General features: G+C 46.1%; 1 protein-coding gene across 1 annotated transcript in view; it reads right to left on the reverse strand.

Moving 5' to 3' along the window:
- rictor (rapamycin-insensitive companion of Tor) overlaps positions 1–17,842 on the reverse strand; it is a 54,327-nt gene that overhangs the window by 24,688 nt on the left and 11,797 nt on the right. The window contains exons 12-16 of the mRNA XM_084577289.1: positions 16,655–16,735; positions 16,158–16,258; positions 11,941–12,754; positions 11,414–11,578; positions 4,831–4,986 (exon numbers count right to left, since the gene is read on the reverse strand). Coding sequence (XP_084433415.1) covers positions 4,831–4,986; positions 11,414–11,578; positions 11,941–12,754; positions 16,158–16,258; positions 16,655–16,735 — 1,317 coding nt within the window. The remainder of the gene's footprint in view (positions 1–4,830; positions 4,987–11,413; positions 11,579–11,940; positions 12,755–16,157; positions 16,259–16,654; positions 16,736–17,842) is intronic.

Genomic DNA, 17,842 nt, shown 5'->3' on the forward strand with positions numbered 1-17,842 from the left:
AAGTTTACATTTCACTGCAGCCGCTGATTTGTCCGTCCAGGGCCCCGGGCTGCCTGGAGACGGCAGAGTGCACGCACGTACACGCTAGAGGCATATGGTGCAATGCGTCTGGTCGGACTTCATTTAAGATATAGGATTTGGGAGCAGCCATGGTGCGTTCGCTAACCTCGCGTGTAGGTAGTGTGTCAGAAAAGAGGAGTCAGCTTGTCGCAAGTTGTCTGGCCCAAGGAGGAATCAGTCAGACAAGCAGACATTGACGGCCCAATGCCAGCCTCGAACCCTACCACCCCGAAAAGCCAAGCACCCGCTACATGCAAGTCTTCTGAGCTCTTTCCTTGATTCCTCCATTCCCAAGGTGTGGTCGCTAACAGTACGTGCGGGTAGTGTGTCAGCCAGGAGGCATTGGCTCATCGCAAATTGTCCGGCCTAGGGAGGAATCACTCAGGCGAGCAGACATAGACAGCCCAACGCTCACCTAGGATCGAACCCTACCGCCCCGAACAGCTAAGCACCCGTCCCACTCGTCTTCTTGCGCTCGGTAACTGCGCTTGCGTGTAGTATGACAGCCAGGGAGGATCTGCCTAAGAGGGAGGTCTCGTGTTTGCGTGTATGGTTTTGTTGGCTCGCTTGTGGAAGTCAGGATTTAGTGTGCTGTCTTAGATATCTTGCCCCGCTGAAAATTTCTGCATGTGGATTGAAAATCCGACAGTATCGACAGACTCTCCCCCATTTCTCTTCCGTGCCTAATGGCCAGTGCAGTAGCCACTTCTACCTCGGTGATCATACAGTTTTGGATCCAGGCGCTAACTACCTCGCAGCCCTCGCAGTACCGTGGCTTTGCATTGGTTTCATATAAAGCTGCGTTGGTGAAGCTTGACGTGACTTGTTGGCCAAATGTTTTCTCATAATACTGTGCCTTCGCCTGCCTCCTTTCTGGGTGTAGGTGGGGGTCCATGTTTCTTGGTATGGGGTGAACTCGGTACCAATTTCTGACTTCCCGCTGTACCTCTGTTGTCCTGTTATAAGCCTGTAGGTGTGTGCTGTACCGCAGCCTTTCCAGCACCTGTCTTCCTGTCCTCGTTTGCAGAAGTCTGTTCAGCGACTTGAAAAAAAAAACACTATTTGTCCTACGCTGGCTGCTCCGCCAGATCAAGCTAAAATATATAGAGTACAGAGAGCTATGTGTGCGTGTTTATTTGTGATCGCGAGAGAGACCGTCCGTTATGCTACCGTTTTCGGCAGCTGCACAAGTATAAAAACTGCATGTACGTCAAGCAATAAAAGGTGAGGACGGCAACTAGAGCTAACTTAAAACGTTTACTATCTCAATGAAAACAGCCATTCACTTTTAAGAGGAAACAGCAATAGATGGCATTCGACTCATACTAATAATTACAAAGAAGCTGACAACAGCATTTTGATCACTATGCAACATGCGTTCCTGAGCTGATAGTGCGCCTCAAATGTGCGATGTCCCCACTGCCCCAACAGGCAAAAGCTCTGGCTCAAGAGCTGCAAGCATATAAGTTAAAGGAGATTAGCAATTGAGCAGTGGAACCCAAGGTCAGCGTGCCTTCACTGATATCTGTACCTAACGACAAACATCGAAACTCCTGCCGCAGCAAAATTCTAACGTTTCTGCAGACCCAGCTTCAGCTTTCTATGTGACTTTCCAGTATATGGACTCTGTATTTCTATACATTACGAGCGCGGCATATAAGCTAAATGGGGAGCAAAGAGCAAAAATTATAGAGCACTGCAGAATCTGCATTGGAGTATAATGAAAAAGCTCGGGTGCTGCTGTTGGTTGCTTCTGGTTGCTTCTATTTGCTTAATTCACTTCTTGTTTACCCATTTTAGTCTTTGGTACTTTCAAATTGCACGCCAATCCCTTCCTATGACCTTTTCCGGCTCTACTTCCGGTTGCGTGACGTCACATCCTTTACATTACATTAATTCACTTCTTGCTTATCCATTTTAGCGTTTGATACTTTCAAATTGCAGGCTAATCCGTTTCTATGCCCTTTTTCGGCTCTACTTCTGATTGCGTGACGTCACACCTGTCACACCGACAGTAGCGCCACTGGTGAGCGGGGCGCGTGTCCACCGCCGTGTTCTCCGAAGAGCCGAGCTGGGGCCCCTTTTCTCTGCACCTGGTATGACGTCACTTCACCAAACGTGTCCACAGCCGTGTTACACGAAGGGCTTGAAAATGTATGTAGTATTACTTTCGGAATAAAAACCAGCGCAAGGTCAACTTACAAGTTCAGGGACAAACATGCATTGAACGCAATCCTCAGCGGCCCATGCACGGCCCGCGCAAGGCGCCTATCGGAAAGACTGTGCCTCAGAAGGGTTATTTACTCTGCCTGTCCCTGTTACTGTTTCGTGTATTCACATGCTTAAGCTTAGTTGCATGTAAAGCTTTCGAAGACTGCCATGAATTCGAGCGACATCCGCCGGGCTATATCGACTGGCAGCGTGCCGAGTCTTCATCTCCGATTTCTGCACGTCGTATAATGCCCGACATTGGTTTATTTATTGCCCTTTTCACATCATGACAACCATGAAAACATTTTCAGCGCCTTAAATTCTTTGTAATTTGTACATCACAGAAATTAATGCGGTGGATCTATACCGAATGCATGCATTCGGATGCAGACGCCTAAAGAGCACATTTTACCACCGTTTTCGTGGCGCCCCCTGGGCAGCGCAAGTCTCCCATGGCAGCTGCGGATGTTAACGAAAGATTTGTTTTTTCTTTTTTTTTTTTTCCTTTTTGCCAGAGTCGTCGTGCTGAACGTGCGGCGTAGCATAAACATTTTACTACCGTTTTGGTGGCACCCCCTGGGCAGCGCAAGTCTCCCATGACAGCTGCGGATGTTAACGAAAGATTTGTTTTTTCTTTTTTTTTCCTTTCTGCCAGAGTCGTCATCCTTGTCGTCGTGCTGAACGTGCGGCGTAGCATAAGCTACAGCGGCTGCGGACGTTAAGAAATGGCAAATTTTTTTATTTTCTGAGAGTCATCCATCCTTGCATCTATGAATCAACCTCTTTCCCAATCTTCGTTCGCAGCAGCACGCACTACGCATTTGTTTGCGGTCAGCTGCAATCATGACACCGACCTTTAGCATTGCTCACTTCAAATGGCATTTGCTGCTATCATGCTTTCCAATCATTTTGTGGCAATGGACTCTGCCCGCCCCAAGCGCAACGCGATAAATCGAGCCAGGCTTGGGCAGTCAAGCCATCACATGCACTCTGCCAGTTTGCTTCCCGCCACCACAGGAGCTAACATCAAAAATATGTATACCGTATTTACTCGCACAATGCTCGCACTTTTTTTCGCGGGAAATTGCTGCTAAGTTGGGAGGTGCGATAATTATGCGGGGAAAAGTTTCGAGCAAATGTTTTAGAGCGCTAAAAGCAAATTTAAATAAGTGTGAATTGGGATTCTTAGGTCAGCTTTTGTAAATATAACCAACACATTACTTTCAAGCAGAGCTTACCCTTGTTATAAAAGTACAGGGTCACCAAAAGCACTTTATTTACCGCACGAAGCCTCATCATCACTCCCCGCGTTCCGTGGTATAATGTTCACAGCAGACCATATATTTCTACTCTTGATCAGAGACTTGATCAGAGTTCGTGTCGACACTGCAATCACTTTCTCCAGTAGAGTACTACACAGAACTCGTTGACGCCGAAGTGCCTGCTGGCAGCGCGGTTGCCATGCTGTAGCCCATACTCGAAAGTTTTCAGCATAAAAGCAGCTGTATAACTTGCATACCGCCCCACCGCGATGCGGCACTAAAAACACGGTAGACGGTGGAACAAAGCAAGCAACACGGACGGAACAAAGGAACAACGAGACGCGGAGACATTTCGCAAAATGGAGACGACTGCAAGCATAATGGAGGTAAAAAGATAAAAGAGGAGGAGGAGCATAACCGATGATGATCTACCCAAGGACACTATCGCCGCCTAGTAGCGTGTGCACACAACGAAGCCAGCTAGGTTTAGTAGCACTCCAAAGATGGCGCTTCTTACTACTAGCAGATGACTCTCGCGGTGGTAATATTGGTGGTGCGATGATTATACGAGGAAAAAAAAATTCCAATTTTTGAAGCCCAATGTTAGGGGTGCGAGCATTATGTGAGTAAATACGGTAGTCAAAGGTAAACACTTCGTAACGCTATCGCTGTGCAGCATCTTGGCGCGCTGCCATTAAATAAGCTGTGGATGCGACGGCTGAAACGGAGAGATGCGCCACTGACGCCGATTTCCATATATCGAATTATCAATATACCGAACTATTTCACGATTCCCTTCAAGTTCGATATATCCAGGTTTGACTGTATATGATTGAAGTTTTTATTCATAATCTTACTGCAGAACTTTGCCAGAGCTCCATAGACACATTTAATATTACGAGCATCTCCAACCTTGACAGGAGCAGTGAAATGCTTCAACTTGATCAAAGTAAAAATGGAGACATGTAGCTGGCATAAGAACTTCTCCATTTGGTCTACAACAGGAGCAACTACGCTGATTTCATCGGAATTAGAGCACTGGAAATACAGACTGAAGCAAGATTTCACTCTTTAGCATCCCCTAACCATTTGAACTCTTCCAGCAAATGCATCAGGCCTGCGCCACGTTGCAACCACTTCCAAAGAACAAGTTGTATTTGTAGTGAATATACTAAGAATCAGTCTTTCCCAGGGCCAACCACATTGCAGGAACATGTATGCACGATGAGGAGGAAAGTCTTTCCACAACACCTTTGCAAAGAGAAAAGAGGGGAGGGGAGAGGAGAGGAAAGCATACCTCGTCCCACTTCCGAAGCTGGCTCTCCAGCAGCTCGGCCTCCAGCAAGTACTTGAAGCCGCTGGGCAGGGAGAGGAAGCGCACGTGCAGCAGCAGGCCCCAGTCACCAAAGGACAGCAACACGGGACGCAGCGCAATCAGTGCCTCCAGGTTCTCCTGGGTAGAAAAGAAGGAGAGGACAGAGAGACATTCCCCACATCACGCTACAAGAACACGGCGGCTTGCCAGGGGTACCTCACAGGGCCACCAACAAGGTCTTCAAAAGGAGACGTGATGGGACCACGGAAAAACCATGTCGAGAGATTACGCCGAAAATCAAAAGACCTTGCCTTATTTTGATAGGTCTTGCATTCTAACCTCGATGAACTAAGAGCTAATACAGTCAAACCCCGCAATAACGAAACCGCGGGGAAAGGAAAACTTTTTCATTCTCGCGAGAATTTCGCAAAATGGACAAGTAGGTGCACACACTACTTTCCAGAACGAAAATTTAATGAAAAAAGTCGCTTATTTTGCTCTGCTTCACACTGCTATGAAGGATCTTCACAACTCGGGCTTCACAGTTAGATAAGCTATGCATAGCTTCGTTGCCGTCGTGGTTGTCGAGGAAAGTGCAGATAGCATCAAAAGCATCAAGCACATCACACAAACTTCCTTGCTTTCCTTGTGCTTCGTTTTCACCATCCTCGTCGTCACTCTCCTCATTTCGTTTGCGCACACTGTCGATAATAGCGAGGCCGCGCTTTGAATCTGCTTATCCATCCGGTGCTCGCCTTAAAGTTGTCGTGCCCCGGAATTCATGCGAAGTCGATCTCCTTCTGCTGGAGAAGGCTTCCAGGCAAAGGCATCTTGTTCGCTCTCTTGTCAAGGAACCAATAATATACAGTTTTGTCGACGTCTTCGTAGAATGGCGTTGCCACAGTCTTGTTCTGTGCACGCGCGCCATTCTGAAGTGCCGCCATGATGCTGTTCTTAGCTTTCAGAATCATAGAAAGTGGGCTGCACAGGATACTGAATTCCTCCGCAATGTCTGACTTCTATCTGCCTTTTGCAACTTCGGCGATGATTGCAGACATTTCTTGCAAAAACTTTCGCTTTTAGACAGGAGGCGTATGTTATCGCCAAGCAAGAAAATTAAACAAAAAAAAAAAAAAAACACTGGACACACGCAAGTCACGGGCGAAATGATATGCATGAGGCAGACAGCACGATAACGTGGTCGGCGTGGCAGTGAAAAGAAAAAGAAGGCCTCGTTGCTCTGGTGGCGGTGTCGTAAAAAAGGTTACGTGCATGCATAGTTACCAAGACGGGCTAGCAAAATCCCGCTTTCACTGCACACACACACACACACACACACACACACACACACACACACACACACACACACACACACACACACACACACACACACACACACACACACACACACACACACACACACAAATCTCGTTGCTATCATCATCATCATTTCTGACCTGACAGAAAGTAAACAGCAATGGCCGCGCCGGTGGTTGTTGACAGAAATGAACAGGCCTGACTTGTCAGATAAGTGTGCTGCTGCAGTTTTGCCACTTTACTGTTTCCAACTGGCTAACGTGCCGAAAAAATGTTGCAGATCACTACCTCAAACTTTCATTAATGCGGGACTGCTTTTAAAAAACTGCTGTTATGAGGGGGAAAATGTATTGAACTCTATGGAAGCTCGCCGGGGCCTCAAGAATTGTTTGTTGCCGCGAGAATTTCGTTTTTGAGAGCTTTTATTATTGAGGGATTCGACTGTACCTTTTATTTCACCCTGAAATTCATGCAAAACCAGAAGCAGCAGTGACATCATCAAATCTATCACATGACCACATCATGCACTGGGTGATATGTTCCTACAATTGTTTGTTATATGCCTTATTATGGATTCTGGTTTCCTCAATGCATTTTAAGGGGGGACACCCCTCTTAAAACTTTTTTCCTTATTTATGGGTGGATCTGACTGAAACTCGCACCATTAATGTACCTTTGCATGCTGATTTCAAATATCTGATTAGTTTTCTTGTAGATGAAATAGCTTTCAAAATAATCCCTAATTCATGTTCTTCGTTTGGAGGTGAGTTAATTACTAAACACTTTATGGCATGAGGAGAATAGCCCTGCCAGAGTGATCTAGAAGGATCATAGAGTGCCGCTAGTCATGAATTAACGTGGTAGAAGAATTTGAACCCAAGTTACAATAAGTCAAACTTTTATGAATAAAAGCCCAGGTTGGCACCTAAGATTGATAATTAATTCTGTAAATGTTGCCGCATAATAACTGTACATATTTATGTCCTACGGCACTGTCGAAGGTTTTCTCTTTCTAACAAGACAAGAATGAGAGCTATAGCACAAATAGACTAAGAGATATCTCTCCTCCAAAATTGCAGCACCCTCAAAATTGCAGTTTTGAGAAAACGAGGAAAAACACTTCACAGCATGTAGGTGTAAATTATGTCAATGATTGATATGTCAACAAGATCAGAAACAGGTGGAAAGTGATCTGAAGCGAAAATTAATGGCCTATGCCAATTTGAGCCAAAGTTACGCAATAGGAAACGCTTGAAAGGAAAATTCCATTTGGGTACCGAAGACAACATAACCTTCTCAGCAAATTTTCTTTTGTCGTCACTGCATTTACCTTGGTTTCATGAGACTCGCAGGATTCCCTTTCTAGAAAAAAATTTTTTAAAGCAATAGCAAGAACAGGACCAGAGATATTGATCTTTAAAAAATGCAACACTACCAAAATTGGGGGATTGTCGGAAGCACTCAAGCCTCACGGCATTTAATCAGGAAGGGCAACCCCAAAGACCTCATGCTATTAAAATGCACCAGGAGCATAGTCGGGGTGCATGCTGTCGCGGTGTTTTCTTTTTTCTGTTTTAGCAACGCCAAGCGAAGCCGCCCGCTTCTTTGCAGAATGTATGCTACGGTGCAAGTCCTTTTCTTCAGCTCTCCTGGACCCAGTTGCTGTCACATTTGTACTGCATTCTTGCAGAATTGCTGCTGCTGTATGCTTGCAGCCGGCATTGAAGCGCAGCACAGCTTCTGCTGTGGCTGCTTCCACAGCAAACAGTGATGAGTGCCGCTCTTTGTGGATCAAGGTCCAGATGACCGAGTGGAAGCTTTCGTTCTAGTTCTGGGTCTTCCCCCGAGTGCACCTCTGCAGCAGGCTCTTCTCTGATAAACGACTATAAACAGGCAAAAGAGCATCAGCCACATCTCTTGGCAGACTGTAATTGTGCTTTGGTGCAGGCTCCTCTTTTGCCTTTGCAGCGTTGTGGCGGCACCATGACTTCTCACCGGTAGGACACAAACTGTGTTTGGGGCAGTCATCAGTAGATGTGGTGTGGTAATATGTCGCCATCACAGCTCGCTGCATGGCATCCACATCACCTACATTTGATCGAAGCGCTCGGCCATAATATATTGCCAGCTTGTCAACTAGATCAGCTGTCAGCCTTCCTCTGCCGCCAAGACTTTGCTTCCCTGCACCCTTGTGTCTCTGCAAGAGGTTGCGCAAAGCTGCTCCCATACGCTTGTGCACGTGATTTATGCAGTCCTCTTTGACTATTTCAATGTAGCCATAGATTGCAGCATCTTTAAGAGCACTGAACGTGCGACTGTCCCCATCGCATAGCATGGTTGTGTAGCGCATGTTGTGGCGCTGCAGAGATCTTTCAAACAGAATTTTGCCAGCCTCTACTTCCATTTGACCAGCCTTGGAGTTGGTGTTTTTTTGGCACTGGTGGCGTGATTTCCAAAGTTCGTAGCCGTCAGTGTTTGGCTTGGGACCAATTTCGCAGCCCAGACAAAAGTTTGACAACACCACATAATCAAGCACGTAACCAGTGAAGAGTTCCACCACGGCACCGACGCCTATATGTGATGAGTGTCCGCGCGTCATCCATGTGCCGTCGTAGCACACGGCAATGTTCCCCCTATGCCCAAAACACAAGTCATCGTAGACCTTTGCCACTGCCTGCGCGGCTTGTGCCATAGCGGTCGTGGCGGCTCGGGTAGCAGCGGGTTGCAGTGTGTTCTTCAGATGCCGTTGAAACGTCTTGTTGTGCATCCCGCGCCGCGACAACCCCATCGCCGAAAAGATATCGTTCATTGCTGTCTGGCCGTTACCGGTCGACAGCATTGCTCGACTAGCCAGAATATTCAGCTCAAAAGGATTGCACCTTTTCTCGCCGTCAACCCTCCGCGAGTTCCACTCGGCCGCAATCTCACCGCAGTTGTCGCACAGCACGATCAGTTTTACGGCGAGGCCATAGCTCCGGTCGCTGGTAATTAAACGCACGCATCCACGACACGTTTTGCACCGCACGGCATCCAGAAGGATATTCACAATGCTGAGGTCAATTACCGCATAGGAGGCTGTTCCGTCCGCATCTGACTCTGCGGACGCACCACTTGCATCGGCGAACAGCGCGGTCTTTCCTGCCGTCGCCGGCGTCGATACCAGTCTATCAAGCGTAGCCTGCTCACGGGCACTCACTTGAGTTATGTCACTGTTAGTGACAGGCGCGGTATCAATACGTACACGACTGCAGTCGGCACGAAGAACGGCGCCGTTGTCCAGCGGAATCGGAGAAGCGTCGCCGCCCGCAACGTGATCGTCACACAATCCCGCAGCACTGGCACTTGCTTCTTGCACAGTATGCAACGAAGTCGCATTCTTAACGCGTTTCTTTGGTTGCTTTCGCCCGAACTTGTGCAAAGAGCGGTACTTCTTCACGCCTGGCATGACTCTCGCGTTGCACTAGCGTGGTCGGCAGAAAGACAAAATGGCGTCACTGGGAGTCCGCATTTCAGGGCTAGCTTGCTGGAACCAACCAAACGACGCCATTTTGATCACGTGCCTTAACCGGCCAATAGTAGCGTGCGCTGCATGCTATCTTTTTGCTTGTTTTTTATGGGGAAGGCGGAGCGCACAGGGTTGCTTTCCGAAAGAAAAAATAAGCCGAAAGCGCGCGCTTTCGAACGAGACCAAAATCGCCGCGGTGGAGCGCGTAGTTCTCATGCGCCGGGCGATCGAAATTGGGTGTCGTTTGTCCACAATTTAAAGGGCAGTGGGTGTGGTACTGCATTTTTTAATCGCTATAACTTCATAAATAAGCGGGGTATAAGGATGAAAATTTGCGTGCAGATGCGGAATGGTGCGAGGAATACGAAAATGAAAAAATTGAAAATCCGATTTTCAAGCCGATTTTCGGTGCCAAAGAGCCGTGTCCCCCCTTAAGAGGGGGGATGGGCAAGGCAAGCAGTCTCAAAAGCACAGCTCCCTTTGTATCACAGAGTTAAGTGTTTTGAGTTGCTCTTAAATAGATGGTGCTACGGTGTTCTGCGTTTACAGTAGAACCTTGTTGATATGATCCCGGTTCATGTACTCAAAATCGCAGGCAGTAAAACGTCCCCCATAGGGTTATACTATTTTTCTCCTGGTAAATACATTCCCAGATAGCATGATTTCCTGATTACTTCGACAAATTGTGTTCGTATCATACGTTTTGAGATCAACTGAACGAGCGGTCGCGACATGAACTCATAAGCGGCGCTCACGAGCCACAGTTGCTTTCCTGCAGTGCCTCGGTGCGAAGGGGTGAAGCATCAAAGAGAGCAAACGAGTAGCCATACGAGGTGTACATTCCCCCGGAAACACGGCTCCGTAAGGGAAAACGCGCTGGCTTCTTTGCGGTGCCTTGGGGTCATAGGAGTGACCCATTAGATAAAGACAACTATATTCACTTCTATATGAGCGGGCCGGATCTGGGGGTCACAGCATGGGCAAAAAATGCGACTGGAAGCCATTGCGATGATTTTTAAGGCGAAAGCCTTTAAGCTCTCATCGTTGTCAGCAGGAGCTGTTGACAGAGGGTGTCACACTTTCCAGTTAACAGGTAGGCTGTACCAAGCAACACACCTTCACTAGTACTAAAGACTAATGGCTAACTAGTTACTAACCAGTACATACTGAGGCAGTCAGCAGAAGGTGTCACACTTTCTAGTTAACAGGTAAGCTGTACCAAGCACCACGATTGTCACACCTTCACTAGTACTAATGACTAATGGCTAACTAGTCACTAACCCGTACTAAATAATGGCTAACTAGTCATCAACCAGTACTAATGATTAACTAGTCACTAACTGGTTCTAATTAGTCGTGACTAAATAGCCATGAGTAATCCGGCTCATCATTACCTTCTAGTAACTGGATTTCTTACTAAATCTCTTCCGTGCTTAGAAAAATGAAAATACAACTGAATTCTGCAAGAGATAAAAAAGGAGTTGTGTATACTGGATGCCTACAAATGCCAATCTAAACTTTCATGCAGTTAAAGTCAATTCTCATTGCCTTTGTACCTCATTCAGCAGTCAAATGATTCAAAATCAGGCAGTTTGAATCCTATGTTTTCCCAGACAATACGATTTTTTCCTCCACATGTATTCCATCAGCAAAGTGCTAGAAGTGGTACAATAAAACTGTCGTCTTAAGAGGTGCACATCAGCGTGCCATATACTGGCTTGGCACCAGGATAGAAATGAGCACCTTGACATCGCAGGCCTCATCCAAGATGGAGGCAGCTGTCAGCATCACTGCACGGTTGGGGTCACACAACTGTGTCACAAGAAGTTCCATGACCCACTTCCTGAAGTCCAGAAGCTCCAGGCGTAGCAGGACTCTCAGGAATTTTGTCGCATAGAGCCTAGACTCCTGCACAGAGCACCACAGAGATGGGACATTTACTACAGCTGTCGCAGAATACCTGGCTGCACTCGACTTTGTTAGCACTTATTCCAGTAGAGCACCTAAATCGCTACCTGCCACAAAATTTTTCTAAAGGTTGTCGCTGAAACGCACGCACAGCTCTGCAAGTTAACAAAGAAACAAGAAGAAACACATTAGGGTTAGATTTGGAGCAGGCTTCTATTTTAACTCCTGAGCACACTTTGACGAAGAAGTATCACCAGAAAGCTAGTAACCTGACTCTAGATTCTAGGCATGCAATTGCTTCATTAACATTAAACGTTGGCAGTACCCCGTTTTGGCCACACGTGTTCCTGAACCTAACCCACCTCACACTTTGCTGTCAGGGCTGTGGTCAGGAGCGACCTGGCAAAACCCGGCTTCGTGTAGTCAAGCGACGCCAGCGCCAGCTTCAGGTAGACGTCGTGGCCCTCCAGCATGACCAGGCGGACGACGTGCTGGTACACCCCTAGCCTCTCGAGGAGCCGTGAGCCCCGGCTCGAACTGGCAAGCCGGCCAACAAACAGAAAGTAGCTGTGCGAGACCATAGCCAGCATCCGTGACGGGCCGAGCAACGCCGACATGGCCGCCCCCGGCAGCTGTGCCTCGTGCAGGCAGTTACACAGGTCAATAAGGAAGTCCTCAATGAACTCCGTGGCACGGCCTTCGTCCGCCTCGAGCAGGAACTCAAACAGCTGGCAGCCAACAGTGACAATCTGGCGCGCGCCTTCCCGCTTGGCCTCCATGAGGGAGAACTGGCGGCTGCTGGGTTTGAAGAAAAAGACCAGCCGGCGCACGAACGAGCGGTTGGTGCTGTCCCCGAGAGCCCGCAGCGAGTCGCTCGGCCACTTGAGCAGGGAGCTGACCAGGTACCAGTCCCAAGAGTTATACTCCTTGACGAGCACCAGGGAGTCCTGCATGGTGCGCTGGGAGCTCTCATCCGTCTCCCGGCGCAGGCAAGCGTTGAGCCGGGCCTTGCCCGCTGCCTCGCAAAAGTCCTCGGAACCGGCCCGCCCGTGCCGGTGCTTGCTCGTGGGGCCACAGAACTGCAGCAGTTGGTCAAGGAACAGGCTGTGGGGCACGACGCCCTTCCGCCGTAGCGCGTGGAGGCGCGACAAGCGGGCCACAGCCGTGCTGGCGCGGCTGCGGAGATGCGTGGTTTTTGTTAAAACACGATCAGGCCTAGCTGAATGGGCTAAAACAGGCACAAAATCAGACAGCTGAACAAACAAACCAGGGGCGGTGCCAAACAGGCAAAAACACACCGTGGCTTAAGTGTTGTCTTTCTGAGCAGTTCCTCACGTCCACTTATCCTGACCAGCTCACCTTAATAGGATTAACTTCAAATCTTCTGCCGTATTTTTTATCTACTAGTTTCCTTTCACAATGTGCATGCAATGTTGTTTCAATGCTGTTATCTGACTTCATTTCATCCTGACTCACATGCTCAACCTAAGAGTGAACGACCCTGTACTTGGCATGGCTCTTGGCTGCGAGTATAATTATGTGACAGGGATAAAGACTGGAACTACCTTGTGCTCCATATTATGAATGGTAGGCAAAACACTTCTAGAAAAAGAAAGAGAAAACAAAAAAAAAAAAATTCATCACAATATTAAAAAAAAAAAAAAAAAAAAAAAAAAGAGCGCCTAACTAAACTGCACTGAGGCAAGGAGAGAGAGATGGAAATAAATTTTGACAACAACCTTCTCTTGCAACCTAGGAGCACAATTTTTATCATGACACTTCGTGTGAGTGCATGTCAAAGCAACGCACACAAAATGCACACGCATACGGAGGCCTCTAAATCTGCATGTGAAATGTGCAAGTCTTTAGTAGAAGTAGGTGCTTTTCTTTAAAATAAAAACAGTCTGAGCTAATCATTTGCTCAGATTCTGTCAAAGCATCAGCATACACAAATCTCATGAGCTCCGAATGTGCCTGTACAGTGCTAATACACAGAACACAAATACTATTCTGCTAGGTAAAAATGTCCCATGTAGCCATACTCCAGCCTTCGCAAAGGAATCAACATCTGAGGTGTTTCAATAAAACAGGCTGATGTAACCACCCTTGACAATTATGAGCAACAAACTTTAGGCAAGGGTAGAACGAGAAAAAGAAGATGGCTACACAGTACAAAAGAGCACTGAACAAAGGTTGAAGGGGTGCTTCAGTTTGACAAGGGGATTAGTCTTCGTCTGGGCAGCGCCGTCATCACTAGTGGGGGCTTAAATACACTTTTCCTTCCGAAGAAGAGAAGCCAGAGAGGGGGGAGAAAAAAGCAGTGTTTCCTTGCGTATGAACTTTTAAGCCAAAAATCGGTGATCCCATGGCCTGAAAAAAAAAAGAAAAAAAAATGCGGCAGCAGCAGAAAAAACCTAGGATGCTGGCTGGATGATGAGTCAGCGCCTAAAGCAGGCTCGATGCTGACATGCCTTTTTTGAAATGGGACAGGCATTCCAAAGGGTCCTGATAAGAAATGTAGTTATCAAGAGAGCTTCCCGCAAGGAGGAGGACAGGACAAAGAAACAGAATAGCAAATCAAAGTAAATCACACACGTAAAGCATGACATGATATGAAGAAAAGGATTCAAGGAGAAACTAAAGGTGGGATTAGAAGTGATAAGAAGGGAACTTGCTTAAAAAAACGCATGCAGCTTATGCTGCGGCGTGGATCAGGGGTGGGATAGTATACACATGCACTGAACTGTACAGTTAACACCATATAGGATTGTTTTCCCAACTAGTTATGGCGCAGAGGGAATACATTTAAGGGATTCTGATGTTCCTTTCGAGACATTTATTCCTGTTGGCTCCAATGTTCTAAATTTATGGATTAGATATGCTTCCCTATATTTCCTGTCTCTAGAAGATTCGAAGCCTGAATGGAGAATAAATACCGTATTTACACGATTCTAAGCCAACCCCTTTTTTTTTTAGAAATCGAAAATCAGAAGTGAGGGTAGACTTAAAATCGAAACCAAAGCATGGCACACTTAATAAAAGCAAGATAAAAGCCATATCAGGGAGGATACAGCAAATTTATTTGCTCTACAGCTTCAAGTGCAAAGTTAAGTTAGTGTTTGTACTTCTCAGGGAGAATTTTTCTTTTCTAACTTTTAGTGCGCAGCACAAACTGCACCTGCGGGAGTGTCTATTGTTTACGAAAGAGCCACTTTTCAAATCACGGCTACGCTCGCTTTTTGCCCGTCAGTCGCGTTGGGTCACGTGACGCGGCGGCATTTCCAGGAAGTGCTGATGATCGATGGAAGAGCCAACACCGATCGTTCGCTGGGTTCGTGAGAGGTTCACGTGCTTGCAATTTTGACTTTACGACCGGTCACATGCTTTGTCATGAGCTCTTCAGTCCAAAAAGCATTCTCCACTTGTTCCGCGCAGCGTTCAAGGAGGCGGCTATCATTTATGCCGAAGAAAGAACTGCGCTGTGGGCCACAAGTTCAAAGGTTCTAAACAGGTTATGCGGGAATTGCGGTGGCAGTGAGACAATTTTTAACGCCAAGTGAACAGGCTTCCGAGGAATACACTTGGTATGCTATCCAGAGCTTGCAGCGTATATCACCGAAATACGTGAAGTGGAGGTGAGCAGTATAGCCAGGCAATATATTTTTCCGGAGTGGCATGTTGGGCGAGTTGAATATATGTTAAAACAGTGCTAGAACAAAGACAAATTAAAAAAAATTGTTTTTCTCTTTATATCTGTCCTTGTTCTAGCGCTGTTTTCGAGACATGCGATTTGGGGGGTGGTGGGATGAGGGGGTCGACTTACATTTGAGTCGACTTACAATCGTGTAAATACGGTATATATTTAATTTCATCAAACAGTCTTTCTGACTGAAATGCTGAGCAATTGCTTTCAGGAGGGTCTTGCTTGTGTATGCCCAATGACCATTTAGCCAGGTATGTTGCTGGGCGAGCTGGTTAATCATTGTCAGAGGAAGAGCGCTATGTGTGTATAAGAGTGGATGTGTGTGTCCGCCTCTTCCTTGTCCGTCATCTGCTAGCGCTCTTCCTCTGAAGATGACCATTTAGCCTTATGTTTATTGATTCCACTGTCTCTCCAATGTACAGGAAATATAGGGAGGCATATCCAATCCATAAATTTAGAACATTCAAACCAATAGGAATAAATATCTCGAAAGGAACATTACAATCCCTTAAATATATTCCCTCTGTACCATAACTAGTCAGGAAAACAACATCATATATTGTTAATTGTACAGTTTGTTCAGTGTATTTGTATGCTCCCCTACCCTTCTCCCTCCTGTCTTCCTGGATTTTCTTCTTCAGAAGCAAAAGAAGCAGAAGCACCCTTGCCAGTGATGATGCCAAATGCTTATTCACATTATGAACATGTCCTACAACCATTTCGTGAGTTAGCAGAGAGAAAAGAGCTTGACGAATGAGACACAGGGGCTCTGCTCCTTTTGCCCACATACTATATACAGAGGGGGCTCGATATAAGCATAATCCACACTCAAATACTTGACACTTAAGTGAAAAGGAAAGAACCTCTATGGCTTACATGCGCTTTTCCTGAGGTGAGCCAAAGGCTGCCGCCTGTGACATGAGCGTTGGCAGCCAATGACAATGTCGACTAGACTCCGAGGGAAGATGCACACTGGCCTGCCAGGATGGAAACAAAAAAAAAAAAGAAACAAGGAATCAAGCGCGTCACCATGAAAAATTCATTCATATTTCACTTCGCTCACGTAACATATATGCCCATATTTTCATGCTTAACGTAGACATTTTGGCAAACTTATACTACCTCCTATACTGCAAATGGCTTACAAATAGTACAATGATTTCTTCAACGGTTGCAGTCAAACGAGACACAGATCACCCAAGCTTAATGTGTTAGGTATGCAGTAATATTACGAGTGCTATCTGAGACCACCGAAAAATCATTGACGACACTTCATTTCGACCAGGTGTTCTCTTTTTAAGAGACCTTGGGGAATCCCGGCAGTTATTGAAGGGTGCTCGCAAGGGTGAAAGGAAAGAAAAAGTGAAACACACCATGTACAGCAGTTCCGCCAGCAGTATTGTTGCTTGGATGGCCAGGGCATCCTCGCTGGACACAATCACTTCAACTAGTGCCTATGGGCCACGAAAAAAAAGCGCAAGTGCAAATGAGGATCACAAGAAGAAAAGTAACGCTGTATCGCATAATACCTAAAGAAATCCTGGAAGAAACTTAATATGCACTTGTTCTAGATATATAAAGATGACGAAAACTAAGACACATGTTGCAAACAGTAAACAGAGCATGCAAAAATAGGCAAAAGAGTTTAATATTAATTTATTGCAATGACCACAGCGCCACAAGCGGCATTACAGTGGTGGGGGGGGACAGAAAATTTATAACAAAACATGTAGCAAACAAAAAACAAACAAGCAATACAAACGTGACAAGCCAGTACATAATATCAAGAATAGAATATTTAAAAAGTAGCCGTAAAAGATTCTCTGACGTAACTGTTCACTACCTCTTCGAGCAGCCTATTTCAGTCTCTAATCGATCTTGGAAGAAATGAGAACTTTTAGGTGTCGGATTTACAGTTGATTTCCTTCATATTTAATGGATGGTCAAACCGTAATGAAACATAGTTAGGAGCATGAATATACAAGTCACGGTTTACGTCACCCTTCCTGTGACAAATACGACAAAAAAATTTTAGGAGTTAGTGAAAACATTTCGGAGATTAACGCGAACACATTTTTTAATATATAACCACATCAGAGTTCAAAAGAGTTCTATGTAAAAGTGAGTTTATATATAGTACAATCTTTTTCTGACAATGTCAGTCACATCAGCAAAAATATTCACTGCATCAGCATGCTTACTTTGTCAACTGTCTGGGATGGTATGGGCCTGAGGATGCTGTCAGGTAATCACCTGGCTCGTTATTAAACATAAGTAATGTTTGATTATAGAAGAACCTCTCAAAAACACTTTCCACCCTGCTCTTATCATTCCTTTATCTGATAATTATTAAACCACATCTATGTGTTATCACATTTTCAATTCCATCTACATCTTGTAAAAGAACCGCATTTACAGAAACAAAAACACAATGCGGCTAAGTATATAATGCAAGTCCGATTCCGTGTGAAAGACGAAGGCTTGCGTGAACACGATATTTTCTTTGGTAACCTCGTTGTTATTTAGGGGACAATAATTAAGTGTTGCGACAAAACTGAGCC

Source organism: Amblyomma maculatum, chromosome 8, assembly GCF_055883805.1.
Source record: "Amblyomma maculatum isolate TAMU_Amacu chromosome 8, ASM5588380v1, whole genome shotgun sequence".
NCBI lineage: Eukaryota > Metazoa > Arthropoda > Arachnida > Ixodida > Ixodidae > Amblyomma > Amblyomma maculatum.